The following is a 24,499-nucleotide window of genomic DNA, read 5'->3' on the forward strand; positions in this document are numbered from 1 at the left end:
AAATCAATAAGTTTATTGTGGTGAAGAAAAAGGACTACATGGCTTTTGCTATAAACAATATATGCTTTGCGGGCTGAAAAGGAAAGGTAAAGTTTGAGTTACGGAGAAGTTGCAATCTCTCAAAGAAGCTTCCAGACTTCTGGTCCTTGAGATCAGTGTTTACCACCAGATGCTGGCAATGTGTATGAGGTTGTAAACAGCAGCCAGATTGGCTGTCATTTGTAACCTTAGATGTAACAATGACTTTTAACCTTCTGGGCAATCCTATATTCTGACAAGCAATAACTGGTTCAGATGATTTTGCCTTCCAAAATCAGTTTTGGAGTCTCCACCTGTCCACCTGACAAGAGTTTCCAGAGGTCAAGGAACTATCTTGAACATCGGCCTGGTGTGTGGTCTGCTTCTCATTGGCTGGGATCCAGCCCATACACTGCCCTTTGATTGGCTGGGAGGGATTCACGCTCCAACTCCCAGAGAAAACGCCGCATGCGTACAAGATGGCGATGGAGGTTGTCATCTGACACGGGCTCTGAGAGACGCAAGCGGAAACCATCACATGGCAGAATCAGGGGCGGGTGGTCTGTGAAACTCTCAAATATGTCACCTGGGGAAGAACAGACATTTTTGAAATGACAGGTGTTGATGGCTCAACCTTATATAAAGGATGCGCATGCAGAGTATATAAGCTGGACATTTCTGTGTCCTGCATAGATTTAAAAACCTGAGGCCCACTCTTTCTGTTTTTTAAAAGCAAAGCTCTGCAATTTCCTTGCCTGTCCTGCATCCATCTCCCTGCTCCCTGGACAACTGGACCAGTAGCTTTCCCCTAGCTGCAGCCTTGATAACACCCTCTGGGTGAGAAGTAGGGATGGTAGAGAATTCTGCTCCAAACGAAATTCCAATTGCTGCAGTTTGCACGTTTGTTTGTGGTCAGGAATGGAAATCAGGCAAGCAAATCCCACCCCACCCTATTTTCCTGACATTTCCTTTGCACTGAAATGAATGGTGTAGAATCACACATGCATAATGGTGTGGAATCACGTATATATAATAAACAACATAATTTGTGTTAATTTTGGCAATGGGAGATAAAGAGAAAATAGCGTAGTTTTTGGTGGAAGCCAAACTGCAGCAGAGTGGAAACTCCGCTGATTGTGACAAATGCAGGTTGGAACAGAAATCACTGCCCCCTTACATCCCTAAGAACAGGATTTAGGAGAGGCTGTTGGCAAGATGAAATGCCAAATGCATTTGCATTCCAGTTTCCATGTTTTGCGGGCAGAGGCTTGGCAAGGCTAGGAAGAGAGAGGGAGAGTAATGCTGGAGACAAATGTGATGGTTCCCCGACATGGAGATACTGCAGTGATGGGAAAAGCCTCACTTGCTGAATTTCTACCTGTTGAAGGCACAGAAATTCTACCAGAGATAAAAAGCCAGAAGTGGGAGTGGAGGAGTCCTATGGGGGTCAAGAACAAAACAGCTCCCTCACTTACTGTGTGCAATCTCATCTCTTTCTTTTTCAGGCGGGCTCCAGCACTCAGGAGACACTCGGCCAGGTCCCAGCTGGTAATTCACAAGCACGTGCTGGAGCTGTGCTGGGCTCAGTGCCGGATAGTCATTTTTGAGGCGGGACCAGGAGGCCTGTGTGGGAGCAAGAAGAGAAGTTAGCAAAAACCCATAGAAGAGAAAGGCCCCTGAAAGCAGCTGACTTCCTCCCAAAGAATCCTGGGAACCGTAGTTTACCCCCCACAGAGCTACAATTCCCAGTACCTTTAACAAACTAGAGTTCTTAGGATTCTTTGAGGGAAGTCATGTGCTTTAAATGTATGGTGTACACACATCCTAAGTGTTAGTGAGAAGGTACAGAAAGGCACAACCATTCATCCAATAGCCTCACCCCACCTTGATCAGTCTACTGAGTCCCAGGGAGGAGTGTGCCCCAACCAGGTGCAGGGAGGTAGGTGCTTATGGAGCAAACGAATCCAGATGGGCTCATACAAACAAGTAAGCACTATCCTGCACCACGAAAATTCTGCAACCAGTGTAATGTATGCAGATGAGTGTATTTGCATGTATTTGCTTTGCATTATGTAGTCTGCTTCTGTCAGATATGGGGAGGGGCCAGGAGCAGTATGCATTCATCACTTCTGAGATTTTATAACTTTGGACACCCTTGTGAGCCAATTTTCACTGCCATAAAAGCTAGAAACTTGTTTTGTTTTTGTTTTTAAAAAGGGAAACTGAGATTCTCAGAGTACTGTATTCTGAGCCCAACAGGAAAATCTGCACAGATGTGGAATTGCAGAAAACCACAGCTGGGTCCATTAAATCAGGGCCTCATACTGGAACACAAAAGTGGGGTAAAAATGTTATTCATTCAATAGTTTCTCCAGCATACTTTCATCTTAAGGAAACAGACCATACAAGAGGAAAGGGGGAGAAAGTGATGCTTCCCTCCTCTGGCCCTTCAGCCACCTGTTCCCAGATCAAAGCTGACAAGCAGTATTTTTTTGGGGGGGGGGGAGGAAACAGTCCTTTTCCCCAAGAGCTGAGCCACTGCCACCCTCCTCAAATCCCAAGAGGGGGAACATTCACCTGAAGCAAGCTGGTTTTGGGCACACAAAGCAAGTTGGCCGTGGTGCTGAGCTTGCGGAAGAATTCGGTGGCAATGTCCCCAAGGCCCACTCCTTGTAACCAGTCCAGCACCAGGTCCAGATTAGTTCGGATCTGCACAGCCTTGGCCCACTGGAACAGGGACTGATGGGAACTGCCTGGAAAAGAGAAAGGCACTTTGACAACATCACCCGGGCGAGGGATGCCCCTTGATCTCTATCTTCCTTGCCAAATTGGTCTGCCTTGGGATCCACACACACACCCCACCCAGCTTTACAAATGCTGAATGAGGGAGCCACCGCCCCAGGCCAGCCAGCTTATTTCCTGTCCTGCTTGGGGGCAGCCCTGAACTCTGGGACAGGCAGGAAACAGCCTGCTTCCACCAGAGACCGGGACAGAAAATAGGAGGAAACAGGAGAGGGGGGGAGGGTTGAAGAGGTATTTGTTCTTTTCACTGGTCAAGAGCAAAGAACAGAACCAGAGAGATTTCTGGCTCTCTCCACTCTCCCAGGGCATTTTTGCACAAGAGGCTGAAAGAGATCCTCACTTCAGTTGGATTGCAATGTGAATGTGAATCTTCTACCGCCCAAAATGCTCACTCAAAAAAAAAAAAGCCATTCTCCTTTTTATTTTGCCTTATCAAAATGTAACTCAAGTGATTTACACCTCACTATGAAAACACACTCAGATCTTGTACGTAACATAACTCACTGCCCTGATCCTCACACTCCCTGTTCTGTCTCATGCCACTAGATTGCCCTTGCTTCTCAGAGGACCCAGGTGTCCTGACTCCCAAATCTCCCTGTTATGTCCCACTATTACTATTATTCCACTTAGCTCCCCCAAACACCCAGGGATTGTTTCCAGATGGCCTGTTTTATTGAGCATTCATCCCAATTTGTTTGTAGGGAGACTGGATGATGTTGGCTGTTTAGTGAGCCTTCACTCTGTTTGTGGAGAGACTAGAGAACAGTTGGGTCAAAGCAACTATTATATCAAACGAGGAGTGGCCAGTGAGGCAGCACAGGTAGAGCACGGTTGATGGGTCACTGCCTGTGACTGAGAGGGTGACGGGTGAGGAGAAGGAGTTCAGCGCAGTCCGTGGCAGCAAAACCAATCACTGGCTGCTACTGTCTCACTTTCCAGTGCATTCCCCTGCCACTTTCCTTATTGCAAAAAGTCAATCTTTTGGGGAAGCGGGTTTATTGCACAAGAGCTCCAAATCCACTTTAGCTGCGCAGCCTGAATCTGCTGGCATGTGACTGAAACCCACTCAAAAGCAGCAACAGTCTGGAAGTATCCAAGGAAGCTCACTGCCCCAGATGCCAAGATTTGTCCCTACAGGTAAGATCTGGTTTCCATTGCTCCTTCATTCTTTCAGATCCACCACTCTCAGCTATCCAAAAGTCTCCGGCTCCCACAAGTAAACACCATCTGGATGAGGTCACCTTTTTTACTTTCAAAACTTTTTTTTACATGACACCTTTGGCACAACCCCTTATTCTCTGCACCCAGCTGTAAATTAAGGGCCAAATCAGACATGCTCTTAAATGGTATTTATTTATTTATTCATTCATTTACTGATTACTTGTCAAAATGGCTTCTAATCAGCAAATGGCTTCTAAACAGGCAGCTACATATCTTGATTTTCCTTAACTAATTACAGGAGTGGGGGGGGAGCCCATTTCTAACTGTGAAGGCAGCCTCCTGGAAGGTAACGCTTATCTCATCACTCCCAAACTGAGATCAGAATGAATATCAACCCCACTCTGGTCTACTCGTGGGCCATGCTTCCCCAGGAGCAGACCTGACAGCTGATTGGCTCCCGTAGAGTTGGCCTGCTCCTCCACTCTACACACCAACACAGCCTTGTCGCCTCATTGCCTTGGCAGAGTTGTGCCATTTGGTGAGTACCTGCTGATGCTCTGCTTCCTTGCCGGGCTTCAAAAAGGGGTCCCAAGTAATCCCAAGATCCTGATTTTGATACCAGTAAGGACTGCCCCCCTCTAATGTTTCTACTGGTCCAAGGTTTTTTGCTGTTTGAGGTGCTTCCCAGAAGCTGACAGAGCTGGCATTTGAATTTTATTTCAGCCTGGTGATGGGATAGCATCCTCGATCATACCTGAGGCAGCAGGCCTTTTATTGGAGAGCCCAGGGCAGACTGTGTGCTAACAGAGGTGAATGGCTGGGCTCTACTGCTGCCTCCAGCATCTGTTGCCTGAGGCAGTTGCCTGCCTCTGCCTTTTGGTAGGGCTGGCCCTGGCTCCTAGCCATGTGGGGGAAGCGGATCCATTCCAATCTCAGCAGGAGGGTGAAGTGATAACCCTCCCCTTCCTGCAGGCTGCCTTCACAGTAAGAATCAGATTCTCCCGCCCATGTACTTAGTTAAGGAAAAACAATATACATAGCTGCCTGCCACAGATTTAAGTGCTTGACCAGATTGGCCCTAGGCCTTATGTCTAACTGAATAAATACACATTCTCACCCTGTTACCCCCTCCCTCTATTTCTTTTCCCATCCTCTGTTGCCTCCCCTGTGCAGAATGTTAGGGCCAAGCTATATGTTACATTAATCACATGGTTTTGTCCTTGAGTGCATGCTTTTTCTTTCAGAAACAGCCAGCACAAGGGGCCTGGTCTGTGTTGCAGGGGGGCAGGTAAGAGAGCTTTAACTCTCTGCTCCCTACTGCAGTCCCAGTCCAGATCAGCACCTCTGTGCCTGCAATTTGAATAGGGGGGAAAGTTCCCTTTGATCACCTCACCCCTTTGTGCACTGCCTGTTTCTGAAAGAAAAATTGTGCACTCAAGGGCAAATCATGTGATGAATGTCGCATATATTTAGAGATGGGCGTATCTGCCCATTTTGGTTTCTCTCAGTTTCTCGTACTTAAGTGCAGTCTTAAGTACAGCTCTCCCATTTCTATATCAGCTCACAACAGCATTTTTGTGCGAATTTCCTCTAATATATGTATTTTGTATGCAATTTTGCCTAATACACACATTTTTGAAAGGAATTTTCACTAATATAATGCATTTTTGTATGCTAAGTTTTAATATATGTGTTTTTGTACTTCATTGGTGAACTGCACTGCAAAATTCAGAGAAGTGCAAATTTCAAAGGATGGTTGTATTTGGTTCTCGCCTTGTTTTGGAAAATGTGAATTAGGTAAGTTTACTTTTAAGTGGAAACTGAATCAAATTTCTCCCCCCATCCCTACATGCTTGTAAGATACTTCTGTCCTCTTGTACACACTGTAAAGCAACCATGTACACTGCTATGCACTGCAGAAGAAAAAGAAATAAGAATAACAACCACTCTCTCCTTTCACAAACGTCCAGATCAGATGTTGCTCAATGGCTTACTGTGAACAAGCAGTTAGTGCACAGTGCTTCATTTTTCCCACTTCACTCCTCCCTTGACTTGAGTGGGAACAAGCAGCCCTGAAGCTTGGCTTAGCATGACATCCGGACCTGGGATTGCGGTTTGTTTCTCCTGAACAAACCAAGATCGTGAAGCCAAAGTTTGTTCGTGGCTTGCTGACCATGGTTTGTTCAGCAGAAACAAACCACAATCCCAGTTTGGATGTCATGCTAAACCAGCTTTCCCCAACCTGGTGTCCTCCAGATGGTCTGGATTACAACTCTCATCAAACCCAGATTGGGGAAAGCTGTGCGAAACCAGGTTTCATGGTTTATTGCTCCTCTTTGTGCCTGGAGAAGGAGCAAAGTGAGAGCAATCAGAAAGGTTGCGCTAGTGCTCTGCTCAGTCATGGTAAGCCATTAATTGTGGCTTACCATGTGATGTGCAAAATTGGACACTGAGGCTTCTTCCAGAACCCGCTCCCACCCCAAGAAGTAAGAAGCTTATTCTAGGCTCACCTCTCTCCATGAGAGTGTTAAAGAGCGAGGCATTGGAAAAGAAGAAGAGGTATCCAAAGGTCTGTGAGACAAGGTCAGGGTGCAGGTCACAGTCACGGGTCAGTTCGAGTGTAGCCTGGTAGATGGCAAGGGTCCCACGGATTCCCTCCGGCATGCTGCTGAGCTCCGGCACGTGGGACAGGTCAGCTGTCGCTGTGAATGGGTTACTATCTAGCAAGGCAGGAAGAGCCGAGTAGAGAGTCTGCCAGGTGTGGAAAGGATGAGAAACACAGGCTACTACAAAGAGCAGAGCAGTGGGTGGGAACAGAAGGGTATAGGCAGGATGGGCTTTAACCTTCAAGAGTTTGCTCACCCACCTTAGTAAGGTAGTACACAGACTGCTGAAATGTGGACATGATGACTTCATCCAAGACAGCCATTGCCTCGTCACACGTCTCCAGGTCGCTGGAGAGCAGTGCATTGTGGGAAGTTCCTGAAGGGATGGAAGAGAGTCTGAGGGTGTAGCTACATTACAGCCAGACATTCACTCTCCGATGATCCTCATTTTCTGCCCCACCACAACCCTCATGACCTTCCTTTATCTGTCTCAGAAAAGCAAGGAGTCCTATTTTCTGGGCCCTCTGTCCTGATGTGCTTCTTAGAGCACCCTGGTATCCTGGCCCACTGCAGCCCTTCCACCCTTCTTTCACCCTGGGGAATATACAGGATTCTTGACTTACCCTCCAAGTCCAGGTCCTTCTCGATGTCCAGAACTCTCTTTTGCACAAGGTTGAGCAGCTCCATTGAGTTGGCCATCCAGAGCATGAGGGGGCGCAAGTCGACAGCCACTTCTTCAACGCTGAGATTTCCTGGTTCTCCTTTGTCCTGCTGGCTGCAAGGATCAGACAGCACAAGGGAGATTAGTGCACTACTGAAAGACATGGGGGTGCTCTCACCTGCTGCTGAAAGGCAGCTGACTCTTGGCTAGGGTGTTAAAACAACAGCTGGGCTTTTTGAATTCAATCCATTCCGCAAATTTTCAGAGTTCACACCAAGTTCAGAGTGTCTTGACATATGTGAACTTTGCTTTCAAAAGACATCGGCTTATAGCTTCCCACTTCATTATTTGTGGATTTGCCTTTCACATTTGCAACATTGCTACTGTGCTGGGTATATTATTAAGGACTTACTAACATGTTATTTGAGATGTTATGGTCATATCTGGATTGTTTATTTATGGACTTTTATGGACAATTAGATTTTTGCAACACAGTCCAAATCACCTTCCCTTCCAAGGCATTTTTAAGTTATAGTTGTGTGTCCAAAATGGAGTCTCAAACCTAGCTTTTGGACACCCAGTGGACACAAATGGACACATAAAATTTAATCAATGAACCAAGAAAGCAAATTTAGGTTGGAAGCCACTGAAACATTGACTAGAGGTATGACATTTTAGTGAAACTGAACAGAAACAGTAGAACACAGGGTCACATTACACAATAATTTGTAGGGGTCTTACAAACCACTAGTCTTTCTGAAAAACGTCTTAACAAAATCTCTCTCTGTGTACCCTGTGATGTCTGGTTCTCTGTATCGTCATTCTTTTTTCATAAGAATTCTGCTACAGCAGGGTGTGGATCATAAGCAGCAGTTTTTAATTTTAATCTGCTTTTTAATTCATGTATTTACAGGTGGATGGGCAGGCTAGTAAGAATTTTGTGAGGCTAATAACTTGTGTAAGTGCATTTGCAAGGCCGTATTCCCTCCGTGTTTGTCTGTTTTTTAGTTTGAACCACTTTCACTTCAATCCAAATGTCAGGGCTTAAACATGCTACAGAGAATTCCACATGCAAGCCATTTGAATGACAAAATTGACACCCAATAACATTTCCTTAAAAAGGGGCCCATTCCCTTCCCACAACTGAACTTCTGTGATGGAGATGTTGCATTTTCACAGCATTAATGATTGAGCTATTTTTGCATCACAGAAAATGCAGTATGTCCCCCAATTAGAGTGTGCTTCCCTCTCTTCAGTAGTCGAGCATACATATATACCCTTTTAGTTTGTTTTAATAAGAAACATAATACTGATATCTCCCTTTAGAAAATCTGCTTCCTCCCACCCCCCATCATTTATGTCCCCCACACACACACACACCATCAGTTATCATGCTATTAACTTTGAAATTATCTTTGCAGATCTATCATACAAAGGCTACAAATAAAGTTTCTCATGGAAGTGTACGTGAAAATCTGACACATACAAAGATCACAGGAGGTATACAAGAATGGGAACAGCTGGAAGGAACTAAGGCAGGGATGGGGAGCCTCTGGCCCACTAAATGTTGTTGAGACTCCAGCTTTCATCAGCCATAGCCTGCATGGACCACAGACAACATCTGAAGGGCCACAGGTTCCCCACCCCTGAACTAAACAATACAAGGGTGTCCTCGCCTGCAAGAGAATTTGTCATTTATCATACAATATTCCTTCACTTGGTATTCACCCAACTGATATTCGTCCATTTATGTCACAGATATATAATCACTAGATCACCACATCAAAGAAAACGGAGCAAACTGACTGAAGCTTACGAAGTCTACAGCTTCCAGAGACAGAAAAAAAAGTCTAGAATCATACCTCTGGGTGAAAGGTGGATAATAATAATAATAATAATAATAATACAAAACTTGGTCTTCTGGTGTTAAATTTAAAATGGTCATTATGTTCTTTGCCAATAGATGTATCACTTTAGCCCTCCACCTCTATGATGAAAGTCTTACTTATCTAGCATTGGCATTTAGAGTGGCAGCAGCCAGTCCAATTTAATACCAGAAGAGTCCAGGAGGACTGCATTGGGGCTGCACCCCCTTGGCAACTTCAAGGATTCATCCCATGAAACTATTTAACAGTTTGATAGAAACTGTAAGATACAACACTAATTTTCAAAGTATAGCAGCCCCCAAACATCATCTGCTAGGCAGAACAGTGCCTTCCAGAGGCCAAACATGAGACAAATTTTAGTTCTTACTTTTCTGGCTGTCTGTCTCCAATTTCTTTTATCTTCTCCTGGGAAGAAGGATATGGAAAAATTAAAAAAATTAATTATGGAGGATTGGAACCCAACACAGAGTAGCCTCAAACCCTTTCCATACTTTGAAGGAAAAGAAGCCTATGGGTACCTGGAGGAACTGTTGGGGGAAATCTCTTTCCTTTTATTACATTTACAACTTTCTAAAGAACTCAGAGTTTCTCATACAGGTTCTAATTTGGCTCAGTTATAGATGCAGAACTGCATCAGTTGCCTTCAGACAGTGCATTAGAGCTTGAAGGATCCATGTTTTTATCCATAACCATAAGGACTAGCATCTTGCTGCCTTTGTTGCTGCTTTTGCCTTTTTTTTATATATATATGAAAGCAACAATGCTCAGAATTCTGGACTCCATGCCAGGCCTGAATATCAAATCCATATTATAGACATACATGCAGACCTATAAAGGGCATCAGACTGGGATATGGAGGTGAGGGAGTTGTCATTCTTCAGGTGTTGTTAGACACCCATCTTCCCTTCCCTTTCGATTGGCCAGGCTGGTTGGGGATAATGGAGTCCAACAACACCTGGAGGGCCACAGGGTTCCCCATCCCTATCCCAAGGAAAGGACTAAAAGGGAGCAAAGGGCATGAACTGAACTGTGAGTCATTTACCCAAACGGCCTCCTTGACCAGCTGAGCAATTCTGGCTATCAACCTCGGGAGATGTCCTGGTTCCAGCTCCCGGGCAGCGTGCTCCAGACAGAGCCCAAAGAGGAAGGCAGGGCCTAGCCTGCAACTTGGTGCCTCCTGCAGCCTCACGATTTCGGCCAGGAGGGCCTCCTGCTCCTGGGGCCGGTAGCGTAGCTGAGGCTCTCGGCTCTTGAGGTAGGCCCGGAATGCCTCCTGCCGCTCCTGTAGGGATCGGCCGCAGGCCTGGCATGCCAAGGCCCCCACCAACCCTGGGGACACCCACGCCTTGGGCAACCAGGCCGGTGGTCCTACAGTGGCTCGCGGGTCCTTGTACATGAAGAGGAAGTGCTGCCCCATCCCCAGCAAGTCTCCGGGGGCAAGCTCCACCTGGCGATGGAGTGGGGCACCATTGTGGGTTATAGATGCTCCCCGGAAGGGCCGCACCATAGCTGAGCCCCGGGGCTGGCTGGGATCTGCAGGGGGAACAGAAGACACAACGCAGCAGTGGCGTGGTAGGATGTCTGGGGCACTCAGGAATGTGTCCACATAGTTGGCTTGGTCTGGAGCCGGGCGGCGTTCAGGGCGTCCGAAAATGTGTCGGCGGCGTGTCATCACGTGGATCACAAACTCCTGTTGGGGAGAAAGAGAACTGGAGCAATGCAGAAAGAAAAGGTAAGCGGTGCTTGCAATTCCTGTTAGTGACAGTGAGCGGTCCTGAGTGCATGTGCTGAGCAAGTGGGGAAAACATTGGCACTTTAGGCCGGGGTGGTGAACCTTTTTCAGCTCAAGGGCCATATTCCTCTCCTTCATGGGCAACCTTCTTTGGGGCCACATACCACTGATGGTCAAGGCCAGAGGCAAAAAGGGGCTGAGCAACAGATGCAACTCTCATCTTTGTACAGTATTTACCTTGCGGCCACATAGAGAGTTCTAGTACACTCCACCCACTCACACCCACTTTGTTTCATCCTCCATCCATGCAAGCAAGAGGTATTATGACAGGTCAAGGACACATGCCAGCCAAGCAAATGCATTCTGGGAGCAGGGGGGCTGTAAAGGGTGTGGCCTGGGGAAAGACCTGAGGTCATACAGAGAAGCCTGGTGGGTCTCATTTGGCTTCTGGATCTGAGTCTCCCCACCCTCTGCTTTAGGCAATCACAGATGTATCTGCCTGACTAATGCAGTAGAGAAGAGTGAACTGGCAAACTAATACCACCCCATGTCAAGAGGGAAAAGAATCCTGACTATGTCACATCTGCACCATACATTTAAAGCAGGAACATACTACTTTAAAGACCTACAATTCCCAGGATTGTTTAACAATCCATCTCTCTTCCCAGAGGACTCTGGGAATTGTAGCTTCGTGAGGGGAATAGGGCTCTCCTAAGAACTCTCAGCACCCTTCGCAAACTAGACTTCCCAGGATTCTTTGAGGGAAGTCATGAGTGTGTTCGAGTAGTATAACAGTGGTTTAAATGTATGGTTGCAGATGTGACCTCTGAGAGAAGGAGACAGAGGACAGGTGACAAACAAATGGCACGTGGCTTTGGAGTTATAAGAGATCATCTGGATGCTCAAATACCCACAGCCAACTCAGCTAGAGTGTGACTGATGCAACAACAAAAAGCTCCATGTCCACAACACAGACTTTTATAGCGGTGCTTCAGCTGTGGCTCACTAGGGTACAGAAGGCTTTTCTCGCTGGATTAAATCTATGAAGGATTTTCCTCCAGTTCATCTAAGAAGTTGCAGGGATGAAAGTGAAGAAACTCAGGGGATAACCTTTACATCACTCAGACTTGAAGCAGAATGAGGCGTAAGCTGAAGTGGTAGAATTCTGGGGCATACCACTTTCAGACTGCAGGTGAGGGGGGAATACCATTTCAGAATGCTTTCTGATATAAAACAAACAAAACCATTCAAGTTAAAAACCAAACTGAGCACATTGGGGATAGGCTATAGATGAAAAATTCCTCCTTGATGTGCTAGGTAGATTACTATAAGCAGGGTGTTTTTTGGGTAAGGAAAAATAAACAAAAATAGTAACCCCTGCTTGCAAACTGGTTATTTCCTTTGTGCCACCTCAGAACTCTACTACCTCATTTTTCTGCATGGGGAAGGCCAGGCAGAGGAAGACTGGCTAGCAAACTGTCTGGGTGGTATTCAATGGTAGTTCTACTCAGAGTAGACCCATTGAACTTAATGACGTGACTAACATGGGTTCACTAATTTCAATGGGTCTACTGAACAGGGCTTAGTTGGATGCAGCACTGTATGTATAGGTTTCCCTTTCCCTGTAGCCTGTGAGTATCATCTCCTGCTTGTGTGGTTCAGGCCTCTAGATGCGACTGGGGAGGAAAAAGGCCTCATGAAAATTTGTCAACATTTTCGTGCAAATTTCTCCTAATACACACATTTTCAGATGCAAATTTCCCTGAAATACTCGTTTTTGCAAGCAATTTTCCCTAATACAGCGCATTTTTATATGTTATTTTTACTACCTAGGGCTTCATCTCTGCATGCCTTGTGTGCCAACCCAACCCCCCAGGAACCTCCCACCAAGCACCACCAACCCCCCCCCTCACAATGACCCCACTGCCTCCAGGCATTGATGGACATTGGCTACCATGGACCTGCTCACACTCCTCAGCTGCTTGCCTCGCCTGTTCCGTCGCAGCCGCCTCTCCTGGGCAAACATCACCACTGCACAGCACTCCTAGGCCTCCCACCCACACAAGCTGCCGCTGCAGCTCCACACCTCTGCCTTTCCTGGGCAAATGTTGCCACCATACAGAGCAACTAGCCAACACACCGGCTTCCCACCCAGGCTGTTGGCACCGCCACCACACAGCCGCCCCACCTAGGCTGTTCACCCACCTGCCAAGGCTGCCACTGCCACCTTACATGCTTGCTGAAGCGGGCGGAGTGAGCAGGGTGCAGGCAAGGGGGTGGAAGCGTTCATGCTGCAATTTGCAGCACCACCTATCTGTAGTGCTGCAAACTGCAGTGTGATGCTTACATTTTTATTATATATACTAGGGGCTTTGTCCCTGTGCAGTTTGCATGCCAACCCCTCATATATACCCAGACTCCCAAACAAACCCACACTGACACATAGGAACTCCCAATCCCCTAGGGACTTCCAAACACACACACACACCAGACACCCCCATACACACACACACACAGGCAACTCCCAACACATCCCCCCAACACATGCAAAAATGCCTGGGAGAAGAGGAAAGTCTTGACCTGGCACCAAAAAGATAACAGTGTTGGCGCCAGGCGCACCTCGTCACAGAGATCATTCCATAATTTGGGGGCCACCACTGAGAAGGCCCTCTCCCGTGTTGCCACCCTCCGAGCTTCCCTTGGAGTAGGCACCCGGAGGATATACTAAGATAGATAGATATTTTATGCACATATTCCCTTAATATACATGTTTTTGTTCACATTGGTCGGAGAACTGTATCACAACATTTGGAGAAGTGAGAACTTTGAAGGATAGCTGTGTTTCAGTTTGCACGTTGTTTTGGAAAGTGTGAATTAGGTAAAATCCGAATTTGATCAAATTCCTCCCCTGTCCCTAGGAAGGCCCCTTTTTAATTCCACTCTCTTTTTCGTGGGCCAGGGAAGGTGGATTAATAGAGAGTGCAAGAGTGACTACTGGGAAATGGGGGGGGGATGGGGACTATCAATTTTCCATCAGCAGGAGTTTCTAATCTTTTCCAACTCTATGGTGTCATGAAAGCGGAATGACACCAAGCTCCTTTGTCATTCAGCTTCCACAAAACCCTAGAGATGGAAAAGGCTAGAAGCACCCAGATCTTCCCAGCAGAGAAGTGGACCTACCTGTTTTTCATTGTAGCCCAGCAATTGTAGGAAATAGGGGTGCTCTGTTGGTGGTTGTATGAGGCACTGCGAGAGCTGCTCTAAGTTAGCCACGTCCATGGCCTCTGCTTCTGAAGCTGGAGGGGCCAATGTGCCCTCGGCACCCTCTGCTGCCTTGAGTCGTGACTCCTCAGCGGCACCCCCTTCTGGCGGCTCCCCAGCTGCCATGCTCAGCACACCTTTGCGTTCCCTGCGGCGTTTTGTGCTGAGATTCATCTCGCTGATGCTGCGGCGAAGGGAGAGGTTGTCCGCCCTCTCTTTGGGGGCCACATGGCCTCCCGAGGCGGCACGGGAGCGGCGGGATTGCTGCCGACGGGCTTGGGAGTTGATACCTGTGCGAGACAGACCGAGAGAAAAAGCTGAAAGACAAAGTGAAGCAGGGAAGTGTGGAAATTTCATGCTAAAAATCCTCTCAAATCTCCTGTGGCAGTAAATGCCCTTAACTAATTTTAGATATATTTAAAATTCAATTCCCCCTAGTTAAGAGCATTTGGGCATGGCAGAGGAGGCCATGGAAGGAAGGTGCAGTGGGAAATAGCCAAGGAGGTTAGCTGTTTTAAGCAAATAATAAGAATTTTGTTGCACTTCCCTTACAACATCTTACTGTATATAGAGAATGAGAAATTTCCCACTCCCATTAATGGAGCAACGGGAGGGGCTTTTGCTCCATATACATGTATGGAATGAGAAAAGGGGGGGGGGACATTGTTCTGTCTGGACTGGAGGCCATGGAATCAGTCACCCCAGACTGCAGCCTATATTCCCTGTTGTGCTGAGCCAACTGTGTGCCAACCTTCCAAAATAAAGAAAAATCAATGGATTTGAGGGTATTCTGAAAAACATTACGTTCTATCCAGCTGATATTACTGAATGGTTCTTACTGTTTAACAGTTTTGTGCGCATAAGAACAGCATAAGAATTGCCTGTCTGGATCATACTAAAGATCAACAAGCAGGTCATGGTGGAGATAGCTATCTCTTACTCTTAGCCCCAGTATCTGCTATTCAGAGGTACTGTATACTGCCCCTGATTGTTCTACTTTCAACTCTCGTGACTAATAGCCATTCATAGACTTGTTGTGAGAACATAAAGAGCCTGCTGACTTAGGCCACTGGTCCATCTCGTCCAGCCTCTCACAGTGGCCAACCAGATGTCCTCTATGCACGGGCCTATTCCTTTTTTAAACCTATCTAAAGTAAAGGCCATCACCACGTCTTGTAGCAAAGCAAATTCCACAAGTTAACTATGTACTGGGCAAAGAAGTATTCCCACTTGCCAATGAGTAATCTCTTTGCAGTGGCAAACTGTTTTGAGCTCTTCCTCGCAATCATAAGGTCCAGAAACCTAGCTGATTTATAAATAAAATGAATGAAAGCAAAGCTTCTGAAGGATTTGAAAAGCCCATGAGGCTCGAGAGCAGAAAATGAGACATAGCACTGTGGGGCCACCCAGGAGAGCATCTATTGGCAGTTCCTTGGGAGCTCCATCCACCGCCTAATGGCCTGAACTCACCAGACCCATCATCATCTTCGCCTTCAGCCATTCTCTCCACATCACATCGCCGGCGGATCTCAAAACGGCGGGTGCAGCCGGTCTTGGGTTTCCACACATCTTGCAACACAAGAGGCCGTTCAGAATCGCCCACTGCTCGAAGATACTGGGCCTGCCAGGACCCATCTGTGCCATGCACATTGCCAACCACATCACATAACACATAGATGTCTTCGGCATTGGGTTGTGCCACGCCATAGCGCTCTAGTGCCTCGTGCACCAGCTGCCGGGCAGTGGAGCGCACCGTTGCCAGCACACTCTTGTAATTCGCTCCTGTGGAGATGTCCCCTCCGTAGATTTTCAGGATCCCTGGCACTTCTCCCTGCGATGGGGGCTCAACTCGGTCTTCAGGCAGGGGATCAATGAGGTCAGCCAGTTTCTTCTCACTGGCCCAGCGGCCTCCACCCCCACCAGTTGACCCTGCAGACCCACTTCGCTGGAAGAGTGTCGAAAGCCTCTTGTGTCGACTGGCCTTATTCTTGGTGGCTGGCCTCATCTCTACAGGCTCACTGCCACGGCTGGCTGTGTCCGAGGATGTAGACCTGTGAAAGGACAGACAGGCTCAAAGAGGCAGCCAGTGGGGCACCAAAACCACCAGAACAATGTAGTAGTCGGGCTGCTGGGTTCAAATGTGGGAGATCTATCATCAGATCCTTGCTCTGCTTCAAAGCTTGTTGGCCTTGAGCAAGTCTCTCAGCTTAACCCACCTCTGAGATGTAGTCAGACATGTTGCGGGGAGAGAGTTTAGGAAGGCAGGGAAGTATCGTAAGTATAAAAGGAAGTGAAGGATTGTGCAACTTGCCCAAACAGAATTATAAATAATAAGCCAAAATGCCCACCCCCTACTTTGCCACCCTGTTTGTAAACTGAAAAGAAGGGTGGGGCCATTTCAGCAATTGGGGGGGGGAGGTGAGAACAGGGGCAAAGTACAGGGCAAACATACTAATGGCAGTTATTGTATTTCTGGCTGCTGGTGGATGGATACCTTTTTTTTCCTTTTTACCCACCAGCATGAGGGCAGGAAACATTATCCTCACCCTGATAGCTTCATGAGGACACCATGTATTAAAGCTATCCTCATGAAGCCAAATCAGAGTGAGGCCAGTTCTTCCTGCCCTCACTCTGGAGTTTGGTGGGTAAAAAAAAAAAAGTGCCACCAGCAACTGAAACTCCTAGAAGTCTCATCACCACTGCTGCCAGGATCAAGAAATGACTTGTGGCAAAAAAACAGGTGAGGTGGGGATAGTTTTGCAATACTTTCCCCCACTTTTGAGTAAAAGGTTTCTGCTCAATTCTGATTAAAAATGGTTTTTTCCCCCCGGGTTTTGTACATTTTAGCCAAAACCCTGGAGAATTTACTTCTGTATGTTCATTCATTAGGATCCTAATTTCATTAGTACTGATTGCACATTTGTCTGCTAAACGTTCCATACGATTTCTGGATGGATTGGCTTTTTATCAACTTGCTCTTTTTTTTTGTAGCGTGTAGCCCTGGCCACCCTGCCCCACATCAGTGATTCAGAGCACATGATGGTTTCCTGCAAGCTTTAGAACCAGGCAATGGCTACAGTGCATGCACACAGCTTAGTCTGAGGTAAGAGTCAGTGAGATACTTAACACTGATGGCACTGAATGCGCAGCAGCTGATTGCCACTTAGTGCTAAGGACTGAAATCATGCATATAGGTGTGAGAAGAACTGGTCTGGTGTGATATCATGAAGGTAATGAAGCCTACATACACAGACCACATTACTGTAGTTTCCTTCTCTGTAGAGATGATTTCTCACTGATGGACCAATCCTAGGCTGCTAAGTCTCCCAAGAGTATCTCTCTTGCCTGAACTGATGAAGTGTTTTAGGAAGATAAGACAAGCATAGAATCGCCATAAACTAATAGTGAACTCATTTTCTATCCATATATAGCCAAAATGGCACCATCCATGCAGAAGAGGGAGGTATCAGCAGGCTTGTGAGAAGAATCCCAAGGTTTGTAGAAGTACGTTGAAATCTTTAGGGGAAAAACCCTAAAGAAACTCTCAAACAGCCTAATGAGGACAGAGCATAGCCAGTGACCAAAGAACACTGAGTGCGTGTGTGTGTGTGTGGGAGGGGATATGGGGAATGGAATGAAGCGTCTTAGAAGAGATTATGGCTGCCTGGAATCCTGAACAGGAGTGCTCCACAGTGCAACCTTTTTGCTTGCAGGTCTCAGATGGGTGAGGAACAAGGTTCAGTTGGTGGGCAGATCCTGAGTTTCCCTACCTCCCCCCAAGCCACCTACCTGTAAATCACCTGTCATCACCATGGGGCTAGGTGACTTTACTTCAAAGGAAAGAATTAGGTGTGAGCTCCCAATTCTTTGCTTGCTTTCTTTGCAGGCCTGGCTTGGATTCAAGCTGCACCTGCACAGGAAGCAGCCTGGCTTGCTCTATAATATAGCAAGGCAATACTGATTTAATTCAGAATAAAAGGAAGGCATATCACTGGGACGGAAAGGCCCTAATTGGAAAAAGATGATATTCCCTAATAGATGGGTTTGAACCCAGGCAGTTGCAAACAACAGCTGATGCCTGGTTGATGGACACACTAAGCGGAAGCAAAGGTGAATGCATGATACTGACTCCACAGGGCTGTGCCTGGGACCAGGTAACAAAGTAACAAGGCCTTATATCAGTCTTGCTGAGCCCCAAGTCAATCACTTACTTGACAGACCCCACGCTAGGCCACCTGCGTCCCAGCTTGGCAAAATGTTTCTTTGGGGAGTTGATCCACAGGCCAACAGGAAAGTGAAGCTTCCCAAAGCGGGGGCTCCCGTCTTTCCGCTCATCCGAGAACATGGCCACAGGGACCTAAAGCCTTTGAAAGATGAATATGGAGAGAGGGGGGGGGAAGGCTGAGAGTTAAATGCACAACACGAAAAGCTAATTTTCAATGCCACCCCACCCCACAGGAATATCTACAGATCTGTCTACACTAGGGATGGAAAGATCCGTCAGTTTCAGTTCTCCCAGTTTCTCATTTTCCCAGTCTTAAATTCAGTTCTCCACATTTCTGCATGATCCTCATGAAAATTCTCCAGCGTTTTAGTGCCAATTTCCCCTAATAAACACATTTTTGCCAGCGATTTCTCATCATATAATGCATTTTTGTATGTTATTTTCACTTACACATTCATTTTTATGCACTCTTGCCTCTAACATATATATGCATGTTTGTAACAAGTGCGAATGTCAAAGGATGGCTGTGTTTCAGTTCTCATATTGTTTCAGAAAGTGCAAATTATTTTCAGATTCAGCTTGAAACGTGAACTGAATTAATTTCTCTCCCATCCCCGCTCTACACTCAGTGACTTCTATAGCATTTTTAGACAGTGCCCTCCTTATTCTAAAACCCTAGCTGTGTACATACCACACATTTAAAGCAAATTACATCCCCCAAATGATCCCCGGGAACTATAGTTTGTTAAGGATGCTGGGAATTGTAGCTCTGTGACGGTAAACTACAGTTTTTCAGGATTATTTGGGGAAAGCCGTGTGCTTTAAAGGTACGGTGTGTACCCAGCCCTTGTTTTTCCCAGTCTGAACCTATGTAGGGATGCGGAATTCTATTTAGTTTGCATTTAAAGCTATCACATTTTCACTTTTCAAATCAATGTTAAGAACCAAAACCCAGACTTCGTTTGAAATTTGCACTTATCTGAATTTTGTGATGCAGTTCTCCAACCAATGTTCACAAAAAAGCATATATAAGGGGGAAAGTGTGCATAAAAATAATATATTAGTGAAAATAACATTGTGATGGGATGCCAGGGCTCGCTGGTACTGTGCTGGCCCGTTAAGTAGGCCCCAATCCACACCAGCAGGCAACACTCATTCAATGACTCCTGAGAAGACCTCATTTGGACACTGCCTGGAGACTCCACCTATGGGACAAGGACAGGGCAGAGGTGAAGCAAGCTGGACCTCTACTGAGGTTGGGGAACGATGGACTTTATTTCCCTCATCAGGCTGTTCCCCGAAGACCTACTGGGCATAGCCAGAGCAGAGATACCAGTAGCCCAGGCTTACCTAGTAGGGTTGCCAGGTTCAGGGCCTGAGACTGATCCTGTATCTTTAGGACAAGAGAAAGTCAGCCAAGTGCAGGTGTTCTTGCAACACTATAATGGGAAAAACCACAAGGTGGAATTCTCCCTTCCCCCTCCACAACTTTTAAAGATACTAAGTTGTGCAGGGGGAAGGGAGAATTCCACCGTGTGGTTTTTCCTGTTACAGTGTTACAAGAACACCTGCACTTGGCTGACTTTCTCTTCTCCTAAAGATACAGGATCAGTCTCAGGCCCTGAACCTGGCAATCCTATTACCTAGTCTCCCTGCACCCTGGGGAGGCATAGGAGCTCTTGATTTAAGTTTGCCAATTGCATTGAGGCAGAATATACCTGTCTGAGTTGGAGAGGAACCTCCCCTGGAACACTGATGCAACCCTGAGAAGGAAAGATCTGCTAAAGGACGTAGAACTGGAAAGAACTTCACCAGATAATGTGAAGTAAAATTTCTGTAATAAAACTGGATCTACAACTGAACAGATGTGAGTTGGTGTCTTAATTTTGAGCTCCTTACCAGGTGGGCCCCATGGAAGCTATGGAGCAGGGGCTCCATGATGTGCCCCTTCCCCAGGGATACAGGACAAACATTACACAAATGCACTATATCTTTTTAAACCACTCCAGATTTCTTTTCTTTTTTTACAATAAAGCGGTATATACATTTTGTTAAATAAAATAAAATAGTTACAGTTGGAGACACTGCTTGCAAAAATGTGTACATTAGTCCAAATTGCAATGTGTTTATTAAAGAGAAATTTGCAATAAATTGCTGAAGAATTTTAATAAGGATTTTTAAAACACACACACACAAATTACTGCAGAAATATGGGGAAATGTATTTAAGATTGGAAAAATTATAAAGTTTCAGTTCTCTCCCTATCAGATCCTTCCATCCCTAAGAGCAGACCTGTGTCTTGTGCATCTCAACATTTATCACAAGAAACATCTGAACATTTCAAGTTTATTTTATTTTTAAAGCAAAACACCTTGCTTCTTCTAGGTTTCACAACCAAGAGCCCTGAACCTGGGGGTGGGGGTGGGATATTTTCTGTATGCTACCACCAAGCCAACCCAGGAAATGACAGCATGGCCAGACCTGTAACGTATGGAATATCAACTGGCCAGAGCAGGTCATGTGATAAAGTCCAACACCTATACAAGCTTTCAGGTCAGGTTGACTCTAACAACCTTGGTGAAGTCCTGTGCCAATGACTTGCCTCTGTTCCTACTCTTCCTTTATCTGGCCACACCAAGCATTGTTTTGATTTGCTCCCTTGATCTCATTAAGGCCTGTCTAGCCAGACATTTTGAGGACAGAGATCCTAAGGGGGAAGGGAATAATTGCAAAGAAGCCCAAAATATAAACACTGTCAGCCTAATACAGGAGTGGGAACCTTTGGCTCTCCAGATGAACTACAATTCCCATCAACCACAGCAACCATGACCAATGGCCAGAGATGACAGAAGGTGTAGTTCAGCAACATCTGGAGGACCAAAGGTTCCCCACACCTGGCACAATATGTGTTAAAACTTAGCTAAGGAAGGATGTAGTCCTAATTCCAGCTGCTGCCTGGTGGAGTTCAGTAGAGCATTGGGGCCACTGCCACATTCACATGAGAAAGGGAGAGAACCCTGTCAGTGTGCCAGTGTGTGTGTGTGTGTGTGAGGAATATCACCGATGTCGCCATCACAGGGTGGCAGTGGAGCTGGTTTGGGATTCAACAGAACCCAAAATGCCTCAGCCACTCCCACTCCCCAACACCGGAATACCCTGTTTTGGGGCTTTCTGTTGGCTGCTGCTAGCACAGATCCTGCCAGTGGCACTTCCACCTGCCCATGGATTCAGTGGCCGGAAGGGGGAGCCCCATGGTGGCAGAGTGATGCTGGGGTCACTCCACAGCCAGATGCTGGCAGGGCTTGGTGGATGCAGGACACCCCATGCCAATCCAAAAAAACCCACAAGCCTGGCATAAAGGGGGTTTGGACTGTACCCTAATTGTATTAAGCATGAATACATTAAAATGTCAATTATAAAAATGTGAAAATATGGGTCTAGTATTTAGCAGTTATCATAGTGCCTCGGCAGTCATTATTACCCAGTGCATTGGGAGGTGAGAGCAAGTTCACTTCTAAGAGGGCAATTAGATAGAACATGGCCTGTGTGTTTTTCCATCTATCTCAACAAGTAGAAGGGCTGCTGTCATTTTTTCAAATGAGAGCAGAGCTGGCGGAGTGGTCCTGCCTCCCTTCTCTCCTTCTGCTATAGTGGAAGAGCAAGGGGCAGCTATTCTCAGCAGAGCCCATGGAGTGGCCCTTCGATTATCATTTTATGTGATTTTTAATGTTTATGCTTTTACTGTAAACCGCCCAGAGAGCTACGCCTATATAAATACAATAAATAAATAAATAAATATGCTTTTGAGTGACTGTTTTCCCCCCCATGACACTATGTTTTGAAGAGAACATATGGAAAAACAGGATACAAGTCCATAAAAATCAATATAAGTATGCACATAGTTGTACACGCAGATCACCCCTGAGGCGGAGCTGGCTGAGTAGCCTTTCCTCTCAGCTCCCCAGGGCTCTACATTTTTTGATCTTACACTCCTCTTTCACTCAGCCCTTTCCTGCAATGAGATCCCAATTAATTTCCCAGAGAACACAGGCATCCTTGACGCTCATTCTTGTTCATAGGCATAGTTGCTTGGTGGAATTCAAACCCAGATCAAAGAGGCAGACACCACTCCAAGCCTGGCCGTGAGGGGTGAGTCAGAGGCCCTGAGTCAAACTGTGACGTCAACAGGAAAAGCAGACATAATGAGCTCTAGGGTCAGGATAGCTGGGAACCACACCTCACAAATGCCCCCCCTTAAGCCACTTGGTCATTAGGAGATGGGACACACGGAATAAGGGAGGCAATATGAAATAAACACAGCAATCCATACCCCTAGCCCCACCCTATCTATCTCCTGTTTCACCATTGTAACAACTACGTCCCTCTCCAAAATACTGAGTCCTCTTTTGTGAACCTATTACAATTCTGATGCCTGGCTTCTTTTCATCTCCCTATAAATGCTGTTTTTGCAGAGAACCCAGGAGTTCTGGCTCTCAGCACCTCCGACTGTAATCAGGGACAACGTACAAAACATTTTTGGCGCTTGAGGAAGAAAATCTAAATGGTGCTTCAATTATACAGAGAACTGAAAATCGTTTCTGAGCATTAAAAAAGTAGGAAAAGAAACGGTGCTCCAATGACCCCTCCCCCTAAAAAATTCCAGGTGGGAAAACAAAACAAATAATCCATGTGGCGCTTTATAATGGCATACCTAAATCTGCCACTCAGATCAGGGTGATTTACCATGCCTAACATCAGGGCCTAGAGTGGATTGTGAACTTAACCCATTTCCAGAGAACTGAAGCGTATTATGTTTCTCATCCTTCCTTCACGCTACCAGGTGCCTTCTAGAGGCAGGAAGGAATGGTGAAGGGAGAGAAGGCATGAAGGCTTGAACACTGGATTATCTGAAACGGGATCTATCAAGCAGGTTAGTGCAAGGGGAAGTAAGGAGCCAGGACTCTTGGGTTCTCGGAGAGGAAGGTCTTGAGCGGATGTAAGAAGGAAGGTCAAAGCCAGGCCTTCTTAGATGCTCTTTTGAGTGGGATGTGGTAGGCAGAGGAGCAAAAGGGTTCAACGCACATTTTCCCACCTGTTTCCCATCCCTGCCCAGTTTTGAATTCTCTAGGTTCTGCCATATACACACAGCCACCAGGTTGGCACCATTACCTGTTCCACAGGGTGTTCCAGGTGCTGCAGTCTTCCTCTGTTACCCACTCTTACGCATCCAACAGGCTGGACTGCATCTTCTGCTTTGGGGTATGGTGGCTACTGTCTCTGCTCTGGCGTTCCTGTGTATGCTGCTGTGAGACTTAAGTCCGGCGATGACTGCGCACGGATTTCCCGTGCCTCTGGTCATTCACACACAGGAGGTGGGGCAGGAAAGAGAGGTGGGGGGGCAGGAAACTGACTGGGAAGCAGGGCCTCTCCCAAGAACTGGGGAGGGCATGGGAGCAGGGAGTGGGGCAGGCAGGCTAATACGACATCTGAGCTGCTAGGGGCAGGAAGCCCTGGCAGTTAAACAGAGGTGGGGAGGGGGTGGATTTAGACAATCAGAGTTGGGGGGGGTAACACTCAGTGGTTTTGCTGTCACCAAACAGCACGGCCTATAGGCATGTCCATTCGGCCTCAAGGAGCTATGTGAAAAGTCTGCCTGGTCTAGCTCCTCAAAGTACTATCCCTCCGCTGCCATGTGCAGGATTCAGCTTTGTGGCATGCTGCTACGGTGGCCAACATTTTTGCCAGTCACTGTAGCTGTGCTTGGTCAGTTGGCACGCCTGTACGCCTCTGTTAAAAAAAATATGATTTTTTTTAGGAGGTATGCCTATGGTTGATCCTGCCCATGGTGGCAGCAGATTAACATAAGTTGTTGGCCACAGACTGAGAGCTTACATACGTAGGCATTTCCTGTGGCTGTCACACACCGATGATCACAGGGCATGACAGCCTGGCTGACACACAAGCTCTCTGAACAGTTTGGTAGGGTATTATTTTCCAGACAAAATTTCACCATGCACAAAGGAAACCTGTAGGATGGAGGAAGATGCTAATGCATCTTTGTGGTGTGATCTTTAAGTTGTTGTCCATCCTGCAACTGTCCCCAATGTCAGTGTGCAATTAAAATGGAAGTTTGTTGTGGGATGCATG

General features: G+C 46.6%; 1 protein-coding gene across 1 annotated transcript; it reads right to left on the minus strand.

The window, feature by feature from the left end:
* On the minus strand, window positions 1-23,663 carry RASIP1 (Ras interacting protein 1). Its single transcript, XM_061588628.1, has 12 exons — window positions 23,522-23,663; window positions 18,339-18,491; window positions 15,598-16,178; window positions 14,047-14,417; window positions 10,177-10,824; window positions 9,502-9,539; window positions 7,211-7,362; window positions 6,848-6,963; window positions 6,492-6,732; window positions 2,596-2,771; window positions 1,494-1,641; window positions 1-604 (listed from the first exon to the last, which is right to left on the minus strand). The coding sequence occupies exons 2-12, from the start codon at window positions 18,470-18,472 to the stop codon at window positions 405-407; spliced, it is 2,805 nt and encodes a 934-aa protein (XP_061444612.1). The 5' UTR covers window positions 18,473-18,491; window positions 23,522-23,663; the 3' UTR covers window positions 1-404.
* Between the last annotated feature and the right edge of the window lie 836 nt (window positions 23,664-24,499).

The sequence above is a fragment of the Rhineura floridana genome, chromosome 11 (genome assembly GCF_030035675.1).
Source record: "Rhineura floridana isolate rRhiFlo1 chromosome 11, rRhiFlo1.hap2, whole genome shotgun sequence".
In the NCBI taxonomy this organism is placed as follows: Eukaryota; Metazoa; Chordata; class Lepidosauria; order Squamata; family Rhineuridae; genus Rhineura; species Rhineura floridana.

What these genes read in the sequence shown, in the direction of transcription:
- RASIP1 (XM_061588628.1), bottom strand. Translation starts at nt 18,472, where the DNA reads ATGTTCTCGGATGAGCGGAAAGACGGGAGCCCCCGCTTTGGGAAGCTT. An exon ending in CTGTGTACTACCTTACTAAG is followed by an intron (nt 6,733 to 6,847) that starts GTGGGTGAGCAA and finishes CACACCTGGCAG; the next exon opens with ACTCTCTACTCGGCTCTTCC. An exon ending in TAACACTCTCATGGAGAGAG is followed by an intron (nt 2,772 to 6,491) that starts GTGAGCCTAGAA and finishes TCTCTTTTCCAG; the next exon opens with GCAGTTCCCATCAGTCCCTG.